This window comes from Branchiostoma floridae, chromosome 9 (genome assembly GCF_000003815.2).
Source record: "Branchiostoma floridae strain S238N-H82 chromosome 9, Bfl_VNyyK, whole genome shotgun sequence".
In the NCBI taxonomy this organism is placed as follows: domain Eukaryota; kingdom Metazoa; phylum Chordata; class Leptocardii; order Amphioxiformes; family Branchiostomatidae; genus Branchiostoma; species Branchiostoma floridae.
The window spans coordinates 24,740,835-24,758,899 of NC_049987.1; the positions used below are offsets into that span (position 1 = coordinate 24,740,835).

The window sequence follows — 18,065 nt, forward strand, 5'->3', positions numbered from 1 at the left end:
AAAAGGGGCAGTAGGGGCGCGACAGTTACAAATTAAAGAGGGTTCAAGTCCACTTGTGATATACTTTTTAAGGAGAACTTTCCATAAGTTCACAAAAAGGCTGTGATGCTTTGGTGGTCTCTGTGCATTGATGCCACCTAGCAGACATGTAAGGAAATGCAGTCCTTTTTAAAGTCACTGTCTAAAAACATCTTGTGTAGGGATCATACAATTTCAATATTTGCTAACAAGGCAAGGACACAGTTCGTAGTTAGAATCTTTCACTGCATCAAAATAAGAAACTTTTTTTGTCGTGGTAACTTTTTATGAACTTTACAATCAGGAGACTTAAAAAAATTTATGTCAGTCCAAGCAAGGAGCTTTTAGCAAAGCTCTTAGCAAAGCTTTTATCAAAGCTCCTTGGTTTGAGATATACAACTCAAAGATGTTCCAACCATAAAATTGTCCTGTAACTTGCTTCCAAATGCTGCAATAGATCAGCATACACATGAGGACATGCATGAAATTTTACTACTGTGCCATTCCCCATTGTTATCTTTTTGTGATCTCTGTTGAGTATAATAATCCATTAGTGGCCTTGAGGCACAAGTACATGTTGTTGTCATAGCTCTGGTATATCATGCGTTGTCCGCCTATTTGTCATTGTCAAGTTCGTTCCCTGGTGGTTGTCATGGACCCTGTCTTTACATCCGCAAAGTACACAATGTAATCCATGTAGCAGGACCTTCTCACTGCAAGCAGGGTGACCCCAAGATGGGTGGATTTTGTGGGTTATATGTTTCATGTCTTGAAGGATTTACAGTAAATATGCATTATGATTGATATGGCTACAAATGTAGGTGGACAAATAATGATACATTGTACCTGTATGTGCTGGATGTTGTGTTGGTAGGCTGTTAACTGTAGAGAAGAAGTCTTTTCTGTTGTTCGTCTAAAGAAATTTGGAAATAAAAAAAATCGGATTTTGGACACTTTGAATCCTTTGCTTAGCTCTAGAAGAAAAATTCAAATCTCTTGTGGTTGTCTGATCATATCAGGTTTGAACAAATTTGAAGTGGCATGGTCCTGGATAATTCCAATCCTCTTCTAAGCTCTAGAAGAAAAATTCAAATCTCTTGTGCTTGTTCTGTTTATATCAGGCTTGTTGTAGATATCAGGAAATTGAACGATGTTCTTGCCATTTCAAATCGTTTTGCAAGATTGCACAGTACAATCTTCTAATACGTTATAGAAGCTCATTGTAGGCACAAACATGTAGTTTCCATTTGACTGATGCCTCGGGCAATTTATAAGTGGCATGATGAATTTGTCTCGCTGGGTAGTCTTCGCAGCTCGTTCCAGATCTTGCCGTCCCTCCCGCGACAGGGAACAAAATTGCACCTTCTGATTGATGCTTTTCATTTCTTCTGGCGTCTTCGAGGGACCCTCTGATTTTGTCAGGTCAATTGAAGAAAAAGATCCAATTCCTCCTACCCCAACTCCTGTGCTGATTGCAAATCTGGAAGGTCGATGAAAAGTAGCTCAAAAACTTTGCTCCCTGTCCCTCCCTCTTAAAAAAAACTCTCTCCTAAAGAAATCAGCTCGGTTTATCATTGGCTGCAGAGAGTCTATTTTCAGGGGATAGTTCTCTGTACGGCAGTCAATCAATGCTCTGCGTGCAGAAATCCATTGTAGTATGTAAAGTTTCCGAATGCAGGGAGTGTACGGAAGAGGCATTGACAGCAGGCGTCCGCTATTGATTGGCATTTAATCCTGTGCGTGGTTGGATCACACCTACAGGCTATATAGCACCTCGCGTCTGTACCCAAGTGCCGATGCCTTGTACATGTACCTATACATGTTGTACAGGGGAGAAGTGTAAGGCATTAGCTGAGTGTATTGTAGTGCACACGGAGATCTGAGGGCAGGTGTTGTGTGAGTTGATGTGCAGGTATGCCGTGCTAGTCTGGATGTGCGCTTGGACGGCCGTGGTTTACTTGTTCCTGCTGGGACTCCTGCTATGGAAGTTTACGGTCGAGTTGTCGCGTCGCCTTCGCACGGTAACGTCAAACGTCGTTCCTCGTTTTAGAGAAATGCATGGCTTTTCTGTCGTTGATTCATCTAATTTATTGGCACTGTTTGCAGCTTTTTGTCATCCTTGAATATTAATCTTGTGCGATAGTTTACAGTTGAGTTGTCGCGTTGCCTTCGTACGGTAACATCATTCCTCCTTCACTTAGTCAACTGCTAACTTACAGTGCAAATAGTAGGCCTTTTAAGTCAGTAATCTGTCTCATTTATTGGCCATTTTTTGCAGCTTTTACAAGGAATCTTGTGCAAAGTCCAGTTGCGTCATCTTTTGAGTTGTAATGTTTAGCGTCATTCTTCCTTCTTTTACACTTGCTCATATGTTACAGTTCAAGTAGTACTAGCTCTACTAGACATAAGTTCACCTTTTCAATTATTGTCTCATTCATTGGCCATTACTGCTGTCTTTCTGTCTATTACTGGCATTCTCAACTGGCAATGTTTTGTGCCGTAGATAGTCATCAGAGGTGCCTAACCAAAACATCATTTCTTACTCGCCAAACCGTGGTCAGATTTGTTTCGTGTCGCAATCTATCACGTCAATATTTATTGACGTATTGCCATGTTAGGAAGGAAACGCTGACCTACAAATAATATGGTTTTGTACTTTGAGTGTTAGAAAATTGTGGTATACATTGTAGATCTTTAATTTCCTTTAACACTACAGATAAAGGTGTGAAATTAGATCCTTAACGAGATTAGGGCATGAGTTCTCATGGGACAACATTTGCTTAGGTGTTTTTTACCAAATTAGTATTGGCTGATGTGGACAAGTGGAACGCTTTCCCTTGAAATTACCTTTGAATTGTTTTATCGATAAGATTTTTGGACCCAATGTGAGGACTTGTAAAGAAAGGTGTGACATTGGTGATTCTATCTGAACGATCGTTGCTGGTTACTTGACCCGTGTTAGAGAAGGATAAAAACCAAATACGAAATCTGTGTTGCTGTTGGACTTTTTGGATCCAATTTTGAAGACATGCAAGGAAATGTTTGATATCAGTGATTCCTTCTGAAAGATCGTTATGTGTTGTTTGACCTCTGCTAGAGAAGGCTAAAGAACAAATTTGAAATCTGTGATTTTGTTGGGACATATTGGACCCAATTTTACAACATGCAAAGAAATGCTACATATTAGTGTTTCTTTGTAAAGAATCATTACTTACCATTTTGCCTCTGTTGGGGAAGAAAAAAGAACAAATTTGCAATGTGTAAAGCTATTAAGGGTAAATGCTGTTATTTTGACATACTGCGTCCAATTTTTAGGGTATGTAAAGAAAGGTGAAATATAGAGGGCTCTGAGGAATCGTTACCAGTCATTTGACCTCTTTCAGGAAAGAGAAAAAGAACGAATTTGAAATCATTAAGTCTATTAAGTGTACGTGTTGCTGTATGACATAGTGGGCTATTCTGCCAACTACTGCAATTTGTTGTCAGTGTGTCTGGATAATGGATGTTCCCCCCATTAGTATCTGACGTCTGATTTGTATTGTTTCCACTAAATTGTACACCTCACATGATTAGAAGACGGCGGGGGTCATCGTAGAGCGGGAGACTAAATTGCTCTCGTCTGACACTCGCGGAGAAAGCGGCGTAATTAAACTAGCTTTGCCTTCAATCAGAAACGGCGACCGCTTGTGCATGAAATTAGGTCCTGGGGGGGGATCTGTATTAAAGCCACGTTTTGACCTGGTAGTTGAACTCTAAGATCAGAGGTGAGGGGGCTAAACCCAGTTTTACGGCCCTATCCCCGATTTCACTCACAGCAGGGCTTGAAACTCATTTTTTACCTTTGCTAAGAAGGTTATGTCGTACAAATGTTGTGCAATAAAGTTATATTAAGTAAAGTAACTGAGGGTGACCTTTGTTTTTGGTAGCATGTGTGTGTCTGGAATCCTTCCCTTACAATTACATAGAAAAAATCCCAAGATAGACAGCATTTGGGAGGCTCAACGGTATGTTCAAACTCTTGTTTATTGGGTAATAATTTGTGGTTAGAGTGATAGTGACAAAACAACAGCCAAGAATCAGAAGTTGGTAGCATATCCATTCCCTCCTTGTTGCTGTTAAGAAAAATCCCCAAGATAGACAGGGTTGGGGAGGCTCAACGGTGTGTTGGAGCTTTCTTTATTGGGTAGTAATTTGTGGTTACAACCCTAGCGAACACCTGATCTACTCACACAGGCTCCACGGTCTTACATAAGTTCCACTGGGGGATTACAAGTTTTTTCCTGATTTCCATGCTCAGGGTTTTTCTGCCTCAGCAATCTGACAAATACCTGATCGACTGTGCAGGATTCAAAATACTGGTTGCTCTTTGGAAGATGAAAGTCAAGGTCGATTTTGGACCCCCATGTGCCTTTTCGTGTTTTCAAATTTCATGGTTGACTGTTCGCTCTCAAACTCTTGTCATTAACTGTTCTGCCACCTTCTTTACATGATGTATACCATGGAAAATTTGGGCTTAGATCGGGTCCCTAAAGCATGACAACCTCACATCTTGCACTTGTCTGATAAGGAGAGTATATCTCCCTGGTGTGGAAGAGTATGTCTCCCTGGTGTTGAAAAGTCATGTGGTCCTGTAAATCTGTGCAGGAAGTTCATATTCATTCGGTTTTTTAGTCTTATGCAAGATCCAGGGCTCTATCCAGCACCTATGATTTCTTTATGATATCATGGAACTTACCTGCCTGTGACAGAAAAAGTTTACTTTAAGACTATTCTACCAACTTTGACTTTCGACAGACAAAAGAAAAAGTTGAATTAAGCTATAAAAATGTCAAAATAAAGACAGAAAAAACAAGACAGAAATTCAAACATGATAAGTTGATTTTCCGTATGATTTTTCCATTAATCGGTGTAGGCATGATGGAAAAATATTTCTCATAAAGGAGAGTATTTAAAGGAGTTTAAAAAAAGTCATGTGGTCCTGTAAATCTGTGCAGAAAGTTCATATTCATTCGGTTTTAGAGTCTTAAACAAGATCCAGGGCTCTATCCAGCACCCATTATTTTTTGATGATATCACGGAACTTACCTGCCTGAAACAGAAAAAGTTTACTTTAAGATAATTCTACCAACTTTGACTTTCGACAGACAAAAAAAAAGTTGACTTAAGCTATAAAAATGTCAAAATAAAGACACAAAAAGCAAGACAGAAATTCATACACGATAAGTTGATTTTCCGTATGATTTTTCCATTAATCGGTGTAGGCATGATGGAAAAATATTTCTCATAAAGAAGAGTATTTAAAGGAGTGTAAAAAAGTCATGTGGTCCTGTAAATCTGTTCAGAAAGTTCATATTCATTCGGTTTTAGAGTCTTATACAAGATCCAGGGTTCTATCCAGCACCTATCATTTCCTATAATATCCCCGAACTTACCTGCATATGACAGAAAAAGTTTAAGATCATTCTACCAGTCTTTACTTTCAATGAACAAAAAAAGTTGAAAAAAGCATATAAAATGTCAAAGTTTGAGTGTAATGACAGAAATTCGTACGTGATATTAAATTTTTTGTAGGAATATTCTGTCAATAGGTATTGGTGGGATGATGGAAAAATATTTTTAGCATATGAGGGCACTGACCAGATCAGAAGTGGTACCTAATGCCCCCCCCCCCCCTCAAAAAAGTAAAAATGATTTAGTACATTGTCGTCACCCCTAACACTTATGGAGTAATACAGCATTAGGAATGTCGGCAAGCTGTTTCTAAGTGCTCTTCTGTCCACCGTTCCATTCTGACAGATGCTGTTTCAGCAGTTCTGGAAGGTAATGCTGTTTTTTATGTGGGTTTGGTTGGCTTGCTAGGCACCTGTTCTAGTGATTTACTTTAAGAAATAGCCCTTAGTGAACAAAATGTGAACAAAATGCTCTATTTCATGAATTCTTTGATTGAATTGAAGTGATAAAGTTTGATATAGCAGCTGGTATAATTGGAAAAAGTGACATTGATGTTTTAAAGGAAAAAATAATATCATACACCTACGTCGCCTAGTATATTGGAATCTTGTATATCTCTTTGAAAAAATTTGTGTGAAATATCTTCCAGGTTTTCTTGAGCTCAACACAAAGTGACAAAGGAAAGGTGAAAGACAAAATTTGGAAATCTAGTTGTATCAGAATCTTGTATCTCTTTACAACACCTTAATTTGTAAAGTGCATGTTTCTTTTAGTTACCTTAAAACACAAAATAGTAGACTTAAAAAGTTTAAGACAGTATTGGGAAATCTTCTCCCATTCCTGTTATCTTCTGTGTTGCTAGATTTGGTTTAAACCAACAACACCAAAAGGGATTTAAAGGTTGACAACAATATTGGAGAATGTTCCCCCTTGCCTTTCTTCTCCTGTGTTTAATGCCTAATCAATCCACTCTGGTCAGATAAACCCAGATGTATAACGTTATAATAGTTAGGGGATTACAAGGACTTAAGGCAAGCCCCAAGAGAAGCCTCCACCAGATCGTACTCCCAGATATAAGACTTTCAGCATTTCTCATTTTCTTTTTACAACTCTGGAACTGCCTGAAGTGACGACGGCTGGCAGATAGATATCTCTATAAGACATTACAGCATTGTCCGTATTGGCCTCATCTCTTTCTCTCCCGTTTTACTGCGTTTTGTCCTAATTGTGGAATTTGATCGAAGCCGATCAATTCGTATTGATCCCTCCATGAAGACATATGCTGCCCGGTGAAATCCATGATCCCAGGAGAAATCTACCCAAACCCTTGATGAGGGAGGGAACACTCGGGCAGACTTCTTCTGCCAATATTACTGGGGATCAGTGATTAGCAGGGTAACCATTAGGGTAGTGTAAGGGCTAGGAAAAAAAAAAGTTGTGTTTCCTGTTTCCCCACCTAACAAAAAAAGGTCAAAGTCCTTCCCGTGTCTGATAGCACATAGGGCGGCACCTATCTCCGTTTTAGTAACCCTGGGCCACACAACTTTGTGTAATCACTACAATAGGGGGCTAGTCCAATGGTAGTGGTGTATATTCAACTTCCATACTCTTTCCCAAATGCTAAGCAAGGAAAGCAGCTTGTTGTACCAGTCTTTGGTATGACTTGGCCGGGAATCGAACTCATGACCTACCAAATGCAAGGTGAACACTCTACCCACTTGGCCTTTGCACTGGCTTATGTTTCCCGACCTACCCTAGAAAAACTTGCCGATCGTAGACTTTTTTGCTTGAGCAGTGGAGTCACATATACATGTAGTTCCAAGTAGAAATTTAATTCAGCCTGCTTCCTATTCAAGTAAAAGAAACCTGATTGTCCTATCTAATGAATGATAAATGTATCCACAGACTTTTATGCACAAAGTTGAAGTTCGACATTGAAATTATATGTGCCCTCATGCAGGTCAGTCTTACAGTGTTAAACTTTATTCACTGAGAGTTTTGGTCAAAGTCTTTAGAAAAATAGAAGATAATCCCTACCTACTGACCCTAATTTTTTTTAGGACTGAATCAGGAAACACAACATTTTTTTTCCCCAGCTCCAACCACAGTATTGTAGTCCTGGGTATCAATAGTAGCAGAGGTAGCCTTCAACGCAGACGGGGAGGCCATTAGTCATGGAGCCAGCGCCCGGTAGGCTTGCCAGGGGGGGTAAAGGTGGTGTGGGAGGGAGATTCGGGGCAGCTCAATATAGCAGGGTTAGTGCTGGTAATGATCGTATCGGGCGCGGGGAATTTGTGGGCGACCCACATGAAATAAGGGGATGTACCGTCCATATTTCACAATCAAACAAGGAAGAAGAAATCCATCTCTTTTTAATGGTTTTATTTAGTTTCTGGACTTAAATTTTACTCCAAGATACTTGTAACAGAGGGTGACTTAATACATGACCTTAAGCGATACGGTGAATATTCAATGAACACAAAATCTAAGTCTAGTATAATGCTTAACTTTCTTCCAACACTACACATGTATACGTTGATAAAATTTTCAAAGACCACTGTCGCCTTCTTCAGGACCAATAAAAAAGTCACTTTATGTTTTTCCTTAGGACTTTTTCTACTAGCACTTCTGTCAGAAGTAAAGGAAAATAATGTATTTTTGTAAAGCTCATTCAGTGCATTCAGGCCTTCTTTGATGGAGATCAAATGTTGTTGGCTGCTTACAAAGCAAAGAAGCACACTTTTTGATAACATTGTTTTGTGAATACTTAGGAGTCCGAACAGAACTGAAAGAAATCAAAGATTTCATTGAGTTTTTGTTTCATTGCAAATTTTCAGGCTTCCAATATTCAAAACAAATGTTACAGTTAGTCCACCTTGCAGAAGTTTGTAATTTCATTGTACGAAATGGTGGAATTCTCTCAGACAACCTTTCATGAAATATGATGCAACTGAACTTTATCTGCAAGTTTGCGCCCGTCAGCTAAATGCAAGTACAATGTAAGTGGTAGAAACATAGGAGAAATACAGTATTTGACAATGAACAGAAGAGACTACACAAGCACTAGTGTTGGCAACATCTAGAAACTTTGGATTGACTTGCAAGAAGAAGCAGACAAAACCAACACTTTTTCTGAAATTTGTGGGTTCTTTGGCTCTATGATAGAAAGCTCATTGCAGCTAGTGTATCAAACCAGTGCACGTAGGCACTTCACACCTCTGTGGATTGAAATCATGGGGAAAATTATGACGCCCAACTGAACTTGAACCCGGGTCAAATCTCGTTTCCTGCCCTCTCCGGACTGATCCATCATTGTCCACAACAAAAGGATGACGTACCGCCGCGCCGTGCACACTTGGTTTCCTCACTGAAGAACTCACTGATAAAACACATCCATAACATGGCCAACAGGTTCTAGCTAACCAACCCTGGAGACATACATAACGTGCTCTTTTGTGGGCCACTTTGGCAATAATGTTGAAGAATGGAGCAAATCACTCTAATGCCTTGCCAGCAATTGTTTGATATACTGAAATAGAAATTATTTATTTATCCATCATATTTCATTTGTAAGTGTTTACTTTATAATATTACATGATGTCAAATGTGTTCTGCTACTGCAGTGGTTTGGATATGTTTGTTCGTTGGTTCAGACCTTTGTAAGTTATAGTGCCCAGTGGCACATAGGTCAGCAAGTTTCCTGGCTGTTTCTGTAGCAGGGTATGTTTTTACAGGGAGGGGTTGCTAGCCCTTCCCCTTACACATTTACTAGGTACCTCCTCAAACATAGGACCCCCATTTTATCGAAATACAGGTACAGCGCCAACCGAGGTGCCCTTCCCAGGATTAGAACCACTGTGTCTTAAATATCAACTAATTGGAACCAGGATCTCAACTGTGAAGTTGCTACCAGTCGAGCTACAGGGACATCCCTACAAGATAAAAAAAGTAAAAGTTGCCTGTACATCTGAAACAGATGATTAAGGGTGGTGCCCTTCTCTCTTTCTATAGCCCTTGGGCCACACATTTGTGCTACAGCAGAGGGCTGGTCCGCTGGTAGTGATGTGTGTTTAACTTCCGTACTCTTCCTCATTAGTGCTGAGTGCTAAGCAGAGAAAGCAGCATGTACCATTTTAAAAGTCTTTGGTATGACTCAACCGATGATCGAAATCACAACCTACCAAGTTTTTGCAATCCCTACAAGGATATTGTATAACTTAAGCTGTAAATTTCAGCAAGATCTAATCACATAGGCCTTGCCCTTCAACGCACCCCATATCCGTTAACTTGTACTCTTACTCCCACAGGCGATGCATTTGTACTTCTGATTTATATCAAGAGCACTCGAGAACGAGGTCAACAAAATAAAAATTGGCATCGACAAAGATTTGGGGGCATCAAACCACCTTAATGCAATACGCCATAAAATCAAATATGTACTCTGCAAAAATTCAAGCACTTCTGCATCGTTATGAACATTCTAAGTCCATCCTCACGTCCATAATCCTAATAAAATAGCGTTAAAACAAAAATGATACAAAATGATATTGACTTCGACAAAGATTTGGAGCCCATCAAGCTACCATCACGATACAAGTAGACATAAAATCGAAGATATGTCTCCAGAAGTTAGAGCAATTCAGCGTCTTTATGAAGAATATGACACCATAATCCTACCATTAAACGTTCGGCGCTGACGTGTGTCACCTTTCTATCTGCCTAAGTACAGATCTGTGGATATGATAGGACGGAGAGTTCTGACATTTTGACGGAAGGGTCTAAGGTGAGAGGATGGATGTTTATAAGAGGCTGTTGGGCTGGCTTGTGGTCGCCGTAGCAATATCGCCCCAATCTCACCTTCCCCCGGGTCTTAACAGGAAATGGGCAAAATCACGCCACGATGTCAGGTCTTGATCGTGACTTAGGGGACCTGTAGGAAGGCATTTGTTGCACTTCTTGTATGTTTCAAGGCTGCTTGGGAGGTCTTAATATCATGATGGTATTTTTGACTTTTGCTGTGTTGGCATTATTGTAAGTTGCGGTACTGACACTGGGGGCACTAGTATGCTGAAAATCCACTCAAAGATATGGATTTGTTATAAGGTTATGGTGGGAAAGTTTGTAATTTTAATGATGGTACAGCTTGAAGTAAATCTGTAACGCTGTTTCATTTTAAAGAAATGAGTCCAGTACACTAGCATTGGCCGTTTTGATCGTCAGGTTATGATCGTAACTTAGGGAACCTGTAGGGAGGCATTTGTTGCACTTCTTGTATGTTTCGAGGCTGCTTGGGAGGTCTTAATATCATGGTGGTATTTTTTACTTTTGCTGTGTTGGCATTATTGTAAGTTGCGGTACTGACACCGTGGGCACTAGTATGCTGAAAATCCACTCAAAGATATGGGTTTGTTATAAGGTTATGGTGAGAAAGTTTGTAATTTTGATGATGGTAAAGTAAAGTAAATCTGTAACGCTGTTTCATTTTAAAGAAATGAGTCCAGTACACTAGCATCGGCTGTTTTGATCGTCAGGTCGCGATCGTGACTTAGGGAACCTGTAGGGAGGCATTTGTTGCACTTCTTGTATGTTTCAAGGCTGCTTGGAAGGTCTTATGTTATGACTTATGTGTTACTTTTTGCTGTGTTTGCATAATAGCCTCTACTTGACTCCTGAGGAACAAGTACTATGCAATAAATTAAACTTAGATTATGATCAAATACGATTGTAATTTTGATAGCTGCACAGCTTGAGGTACTCAAAATGATGAATTTTTTGTATATTAGTAGTTTTCTTTCTGAACACAAAGTCATCTACTATAAATCAATAAAACTATTAGTCTATTTAATAAGAGGTGGCCAATGCAACCTATTGACCTACATGTACACTGACATTTTTTTAATGTTTCATATCTAAGCTGGAGGAACTGGAATTCATTAGTTCCAGAATACTGTAAATGCAATTAAGTTCGCAAGGATTTAATTTCGCGGTAGCGGGAGAAGGACTTTTTCGCGATGGTTTTAAGTTCGCGGTAGCACAATGCACTGTAATCTCTTACTGCTATGGAAAAATGTTTGCGGTGGTTTAAAATTCGGGGTGAAGCAGCCACCGAGAAAATTGCAAACGTTAAACCACCGCGAACATTTCTGCATTTACAGTACCTTGAACATATATCTGCCAGATGAGGTAGGCTAAAGGCTTAAGGCTACTGCCTACAGTCATACATCATCTTATCACTTTATCAGGAGCACTATACCGTTTTATTACTGCACAGTTTATTGTATGTCAGCTTCCGTTGTTTTATTAGCCATCAGCATATTGTATGTCAGCAGTTTTCAGACATTATCATGGATTTCACACAGCCATACGTCATTTCCCTGCCAGGCTCATGTAGAAGTAATGGCCTCTTATGGTACTGAATGTGGATTAGCTTTAACAGGGCTCAAAATCTGGCTTAACAATATCTATGTTTATGAGCATTGTCTATCTTTACTTTTGGGATCGCAAATGTCACATTGCTTCTATGTAAAAGTTTTGGGAGTGAACTCTAAGCCCACGTTTCAACGTGCTGTGTTACATTCAACGTTTTATGTACCTTAGCAACATGTCATGTGATGAGTTGTACATCATGTACTTTAAGATAGTAAAACTCGCTTCGACCTGCAAGTCAAGATCTTGCCTAAACTTTGACGTGAATCATACTTGTTTCATTAAGAAAGACTTAGTTCCCGCTGTATCCCCATAAAATCTGTCGACTTTTATGTAGTCCAAATACCTTGGCTGCAACAGCTATAAAGGCCAGTAATTAAAAAAAAGTACAGCGTACCTGAAAGAAAGAAGTTTCCTCAAGAGTGTCTTTGTGTGTTCTTTGTACCTAACATAGCTTCTGTCTTCTCTGTTAGAGATAAGAAAGTGAAACTGTAGCTATTCAGTGAGGTTAACTCCTTCGGTCTCACTTTCACTTTGTTTATCTGAAAATGTTGTGGGTGAGAATTTGAAGCCTATGTTTCAATGTACTGTAATACTTGTGGTGTTTGACGTTAGTTGTACATCATGTACTTAAACATAGTAAAACTTTCTTCAAGATCTTGTGTAAGACATGAATTCATACTTGTTTCATTAAGAAAGACTTAGTTCCTGCTGAATCGCCATAAAACCTGTTGACTTTTATACAGTCCAAATCCTTTAGAAGTAGCAGCTACCAAGGCAAGTAATATAAGAAAGTGAAACTTGCCTGTAGAAAGAAATCTTTAAGTTAGTTATTTCTTAAAGAAAGACTTGTGTGCTCACACCGTATCGCCGCAAAACTTCTCGACTTTCATGTAGTCTGAATTCTTAGGAAGCAACAACTATCAAGATAAGTAATAAAAAACACTTGCCTGTAGAAGGAAATCTTGTCTTGATCTTACTTGTTTCCTCAAGACTTAGTTCCCAATTGTCTTGCCATAAAATCTGTCGACTTTTATGGAAGCAACAGCTATCATGGCCAGTCATAAAAGACAGTAAAACCTGCCTGTAGAAAGAAAACTTGTCTTTATCTTTAAAGTTACTTGTTTCTCCAAGAAAGACTTTCTGTGCTCTCACCGTAACGCCATAAAACTTGTCAACTTTCATGTAGTCTTAATCCTTTGGAAGAAACAGCTACCAAGGCAAGTAATGAAAGAAAGTAAAACTTGATTGTAGAAAGAAAACTTGACTTAATCTTTCTTGTTTCCTGAAGAAAGACTGTTTTTTCACCGTATCGCTATAAAACGTGTCAACTTTCATTTAGTCTGAGTCCCCCAGAAACAACCAGCTATCCAGGACAGTAATAGGCTTCTTATCAAGGTGGCTTAAGACCGCCTACCTGGTAAAAGTACAATTGGCAGACGGAAAATGAGACCATTCCTTCTTAAGAAGCTCAGAGATTGCGTATTGAGCGTTTGGGTGCTCCTGGTAATCACCCATTGTGTGCTGTGGGCTCGCTTGTCTGGTTTTGTTAAAGTAGGAGGTACTTATCAGGGTGTAGATCTTAAAGAGGATGCACTACTTACATTGGGAGAGATTCGGAACGACAGTTTCTTATCCAGGAAACTCTTACTTTTGTATTTATAGACTGGCACAGTGAGTAGAGTGGTCACCTTGCATTCAGTAGGTCTTGAGTTTGATCCTTGTTCGAGTCATACCAAAGACTTTGAAGAAAATTGGTACATGCTGCTTTAACTTAAGCACGCAGGAGTTGGGAAAGACCCAAAGTTATAGTTGAACACACACCACTACCTGTGGACTTAGCCCCCAGCTATATTGATGGCACAAAGTTGTGTGGCCCAAGGGCTATTGAAACGGAGATTGGCACGGCCCTATGTACCATTTGGTGATTGCTACATATTCTGCTGTCAGGTATTTCCAATGTGTTGACTTAAAATCTAACAATGTTTTTGTACACTTGCTTTAAAGAACTGAATAAGAAATAAAGGACTGCCTTAGTTTTGTTATCGAATGGTCTTGAGGCATGGCATAAAATACTGTAAATGAAGTTAAGTTCGCGGGATTTAATTTCGCGGTAGCGGAAAAATGGACTTTTCGCGGTGGTTTTAATTTCGCAGTAGCACCATGCACTGCAGTCTCTTACTGTTATGGAAAAATGTTCGCGGTGGTTTTAAATTCGCGGTGAAGCGGCCGCCGCGAAAACCGCGAACATTAATCCACCGCGAACATTTCTGCATTTACAGTAGTAGCTGGGGGGGGGGTGACAAGCTATTAAGCCAAGGGACTATAACAGAGCTGGTGGCAGTTGGCTGTGAAATAAAACAATACCAGGGAGTCAATTAAAGAGAGATGTGGCCGAGATAAATTTTTAATGATCTCATATCCAATTTGCAATACTATAGAACATCTACATAGATGTTACAAAGAGCCAACTGGCTGAGTGTAAACCGAGGTTAACTATGCCATTCACTGTCACAAAACAGATGTTATGAACTCTTTATTGCGTCACATTGACTGTGACATAACCTTTCAGATCAAATCTCAACGGCAAAATCATGCAACCCTTTAATTGTATAAATGCTGGATCGAGTTGGGTCGATGCCAGGTATATATGGTTCCAACATGCTGTATAGGAAAAGGTATTGATATTGATTTGGAGTAAATTGCACTGTTTGGCTGGGTGAGATTTGCCATGCTCCACTTTCTGCAGTCTTCATCGGCTTTATGGAAAGTTGGGGAGTGTTTTGCCAGTCATAAGCTTTGTGGGCATGTTTTAATGTGATGTCTGAGTCCACTGGTTAGTGACCCTTCCTCTGGACCTAGAAGCCATGTGTTTGAATCCTAGCTGTGTTGCTACTCTAAATAGTTGCACTCCTTGTGACAAGACATTAAGCCGTGGTCATTGTGCTTCTCAAAAAGAACTTCCCTGGTACGGTGAACCTGTAAATACTGCACATAGCATCTGTCTTCTCTGTTATGACCAGTAGAACAGTGTCTCGCATCTGTAAGCAGTGACACCTAGTGCTGCAGTACAATGTGAACCAGTCAGAACTGCCCTGAGGAAGGTGGCACACGATCACCAGAAGGGCACTGAAATGACTTTAATGACGTGATAGAACACCTGGTAATGTTGAAAGAATTTTGTCATACAGTGACTTACCAAACTGATGAGACTATTTACAGATGTTCTTTAAGTTCATTTAAGTTAAGTTTAAGTCAAAGTACTATGCAAAGATGACTTTTGCATACCTTCCTTAGGAGTTAGTAGTTCAACCATTTTTTCTAGTCAGCTGTAATTGTTCTTCCAGTTCATACTTGTAACGCTGAAGAAGAGTGATGGACGTCACTTGAAACGTCTAGAAGTAAATCTCTGTTTTTATCCAGTTGAAGAGATTGCATTGTTTTTAAAATTTAGTTAAAGTGGTTTCTTTTTCTTCCTTTTCCTTTAGGCTATCCATGAGGAGCTTCAGCATAAGCAGGAGGACCTGGACAGGCTGAACAGGAGAGCCGAGGAGCTGAAACAGCAGGGGGCCAAGCCTGTGGTGGAGCCCCAGCTCATCCACATCAACAGGAGATGGAAGGATGTGAGTTGGTTTTGTTTTATTGTAAGGGACTCAGTAGGTGTTGCCTGTGATAAAAGAGCCCCTGCAGTTCCAGTGCAAGCTGCTAGGGAAACCTAACACCAGCTCATCCATATCAACAGGAGATGGAAGGATGTGAGTTCTGACTTTCTTTTTTGTCATCATCATCATCGGTCGGCTGCAGTGCAGGCGACTGCAAGCTTTCTCCAGTTCCGTCTATCGGCAGCGAGCTGGCGAAGCTGCCTGGTGGTGATCTGGCCATGATGGTCTCCCATTAGCCGTAAGGGACTCAGTTTGGGTTGTATTGCAGGAAAAAAGTGCTCCTATATTTTCAGTGCAAGCTGCAAGGGAACCTAACACGAGTTCATCCACATCAACATTTTGTTGTCCTTGGGAAAGTCTCTTTACACGACTTTTATTTCTTGACTCCATAAGACTGCAACAGACCTGAGTCAGCTTCGAGATACATGAATGCCCTATTTGGCAGAGACTGTCAATCTTGTATAGGACTGTTGAGCCATAGCGGAAGCTGTAGGGCTGATATCAGCTAGGACTTTACCATGATGGTCATTACTGACAGAAATGGGACATGTATACGTTTTACTAAGACTAAGAGTTAGGACCAGCTTAAGTGAAGTGTCATTTAGATTATATCCAAGATCTGTTGGCTCCGTCTTGATAGTGTTAATGCTGTTTAAAGCTAGCTATAGGCTGTCCTGATCCCCTTATTCTCCTGCCATTGGATACCCAATTTGGGGGGAGGGAAAGTCGAGGATATTGTATGGAAAGATCCCATAGATTATATAGAACGTCTTGGCAAAGCTACAAAAAATTACCAGCAAAGTTCTATGAAAAACGTAGCCATTTCAAGTAATAGTGCAACTTGCCATTGAGAGCATGTTGTATTTTTGGATGCTACGGTAAGGCTGAAACTGATGTCCACTTTAAAGGTTTAATTGTTACTGACATTGTGTTGGTGTAATGGTTAGGGTCTTTGGCTCAGAAACCAGAGGTCCTGGGTTTGATTCCCCTGACATGCCACCAATGTTGTGCCCTTGAGAAATGCACTTACCACGACTTTCCTCACTCACCAACCAGGTGTAAAATAGTTCCAAACTTCTGTTGGGGAGGTAAAAGGGCACGTCACTAATGGATTGTCAGATAAAGTCTCAAAGTCTCCAAAGCAGTGGAAGGAGAGGGTTGGGATCCGCCTCCTAATATCATGCCCTAGACACAGTGGATGCCCCTAACTTAAAGCCTAAGGCTATGGGACTACTTAGTACACTTCTTCCAGATCACTTCAGTGTCACTGACGAAAGATAGTGGATATTATCTGAAACGTCTGACCGTTTCCAAAATCATACCCAGCTGCAGTTGCTTGAGTAACTGCTTTTTGGCATAACTTATTACCTGAATGTCCAATCTTCATTGACGTACCTTAGTTCACATTTTTTTTCTCCTATGTAACTTTTCCGACATTTTAACTTTTTTTGACACTCCAGATCGAGAACCAGTTCCAACAGTACCACCGGCCCGTGCAGTTCAGCACCGTAACCACAGAAACCATCACCACGGAGAACGTCTCCATGGTTTCGGTCACCAGCATGCGGAGTGCCGGGGAGGGTCGGCCCTCGGCCTCCGACTTCCTGGCTGAGATAAACAAGATCCTGTTCCACATAGCGGATATTGAGCTGCAGCTGGCGTCTCCCGAGCTGAACGCTGGAGACTACGAGGACTTCTCCAAGCAGGAAGACAAACTCAAGGTACTTTTTTCTTCTCTTTTCTTCTTAGATAACATTAGATACTTCGATACATAGAAGAATTTAAGGAGGATTTCTAAGATTTATTCTTAAATTGCCTTGTGATTGTCAAAGCAAAAGGCAAATTCAAGGTATTTATATTTTTATCATTTTTTTCAGTTAGTTTCGTGCAAATCGCATAAGGTTCATGTGTGTCACATAGTGATTTGTGCGAATCACATAAGGTTTGTACATTTTCACATAGTGATTTGTGTGATTTTCATAAGGTTCGTGCGTTTTCGCATAGTCATTGGTGCGTATCACATAATGTGCGTACGAATCTCATAGGGTTCGTGCAAATGCTTATATGTACTAAGAACCTGCAGCAGGCTGTCTTATGCTTACAGCAGCGGGTAATACAGCCCTTTCCATATCTTATCAAAGGATAAACAGTGTACTGCAAGGCATTGATCTTGAAGATGTGCTTGTCCCATCCTCTTTTTAGATAACTGAAGAACAGTGAAGAAAATTGGATCAATTTGTTATTTGAACTCCTGCCAAAAGTTTCCCTGGATTTAGTGTCAGAGACCATTACAAAATTTGCAAATACAGGTCACAAACCCCATCAAACTCCATCAAACAGTTAGTAAGAAATTTTAAGTGGCTGAGAAGTTGAGGTGCCGGGCTGTCTGTGGAAGGGTAGTCCTTTGGCAAGTCCGACAAAAGTACCAAAAAATTATTTCAGTGGCGAAAAGAAGACTTGTCTTGATATGTGTTTCTTGATATTTCAAGAATAGAACTTCTTGGTGTG

The 18,065-nt window shown here is 40.2% G+C and overlaps 1 protein-coding gene across 21 annotated transcripts in view; it reads left to right on the top strand.

Annotated features, from left to right (window-relative positions):
• The window catches only part of LOC118422915 (dystrophin-like), a 232,797-nt gene that overhangs the window by 23,066 nt on the left and 191,666 nt on the right, over positions 1–18,065 (top strand). For 20 of the 21 annotated variants that reach the window (XM_035830778.1, XM_035830765.1, XM_035830766.1 and 17 more), the window contains 2 exons: positions 15,384–15,518; positions 17,018–17,278. In XM_035830778.1, the coding sequence (XP_035686671.1) occupies positions 15,384–15,518; positions 17,018–17,278 (396 nt within the window). Of the gene's footprint in view, positions 1–15,383; positions 15,519–15,597; positions 15,651–17,017; positions 17,279–18,065 lie in introns of those variants that run through there. The other variant, XM_035830784.1, reaches the window with a different exon arrangement.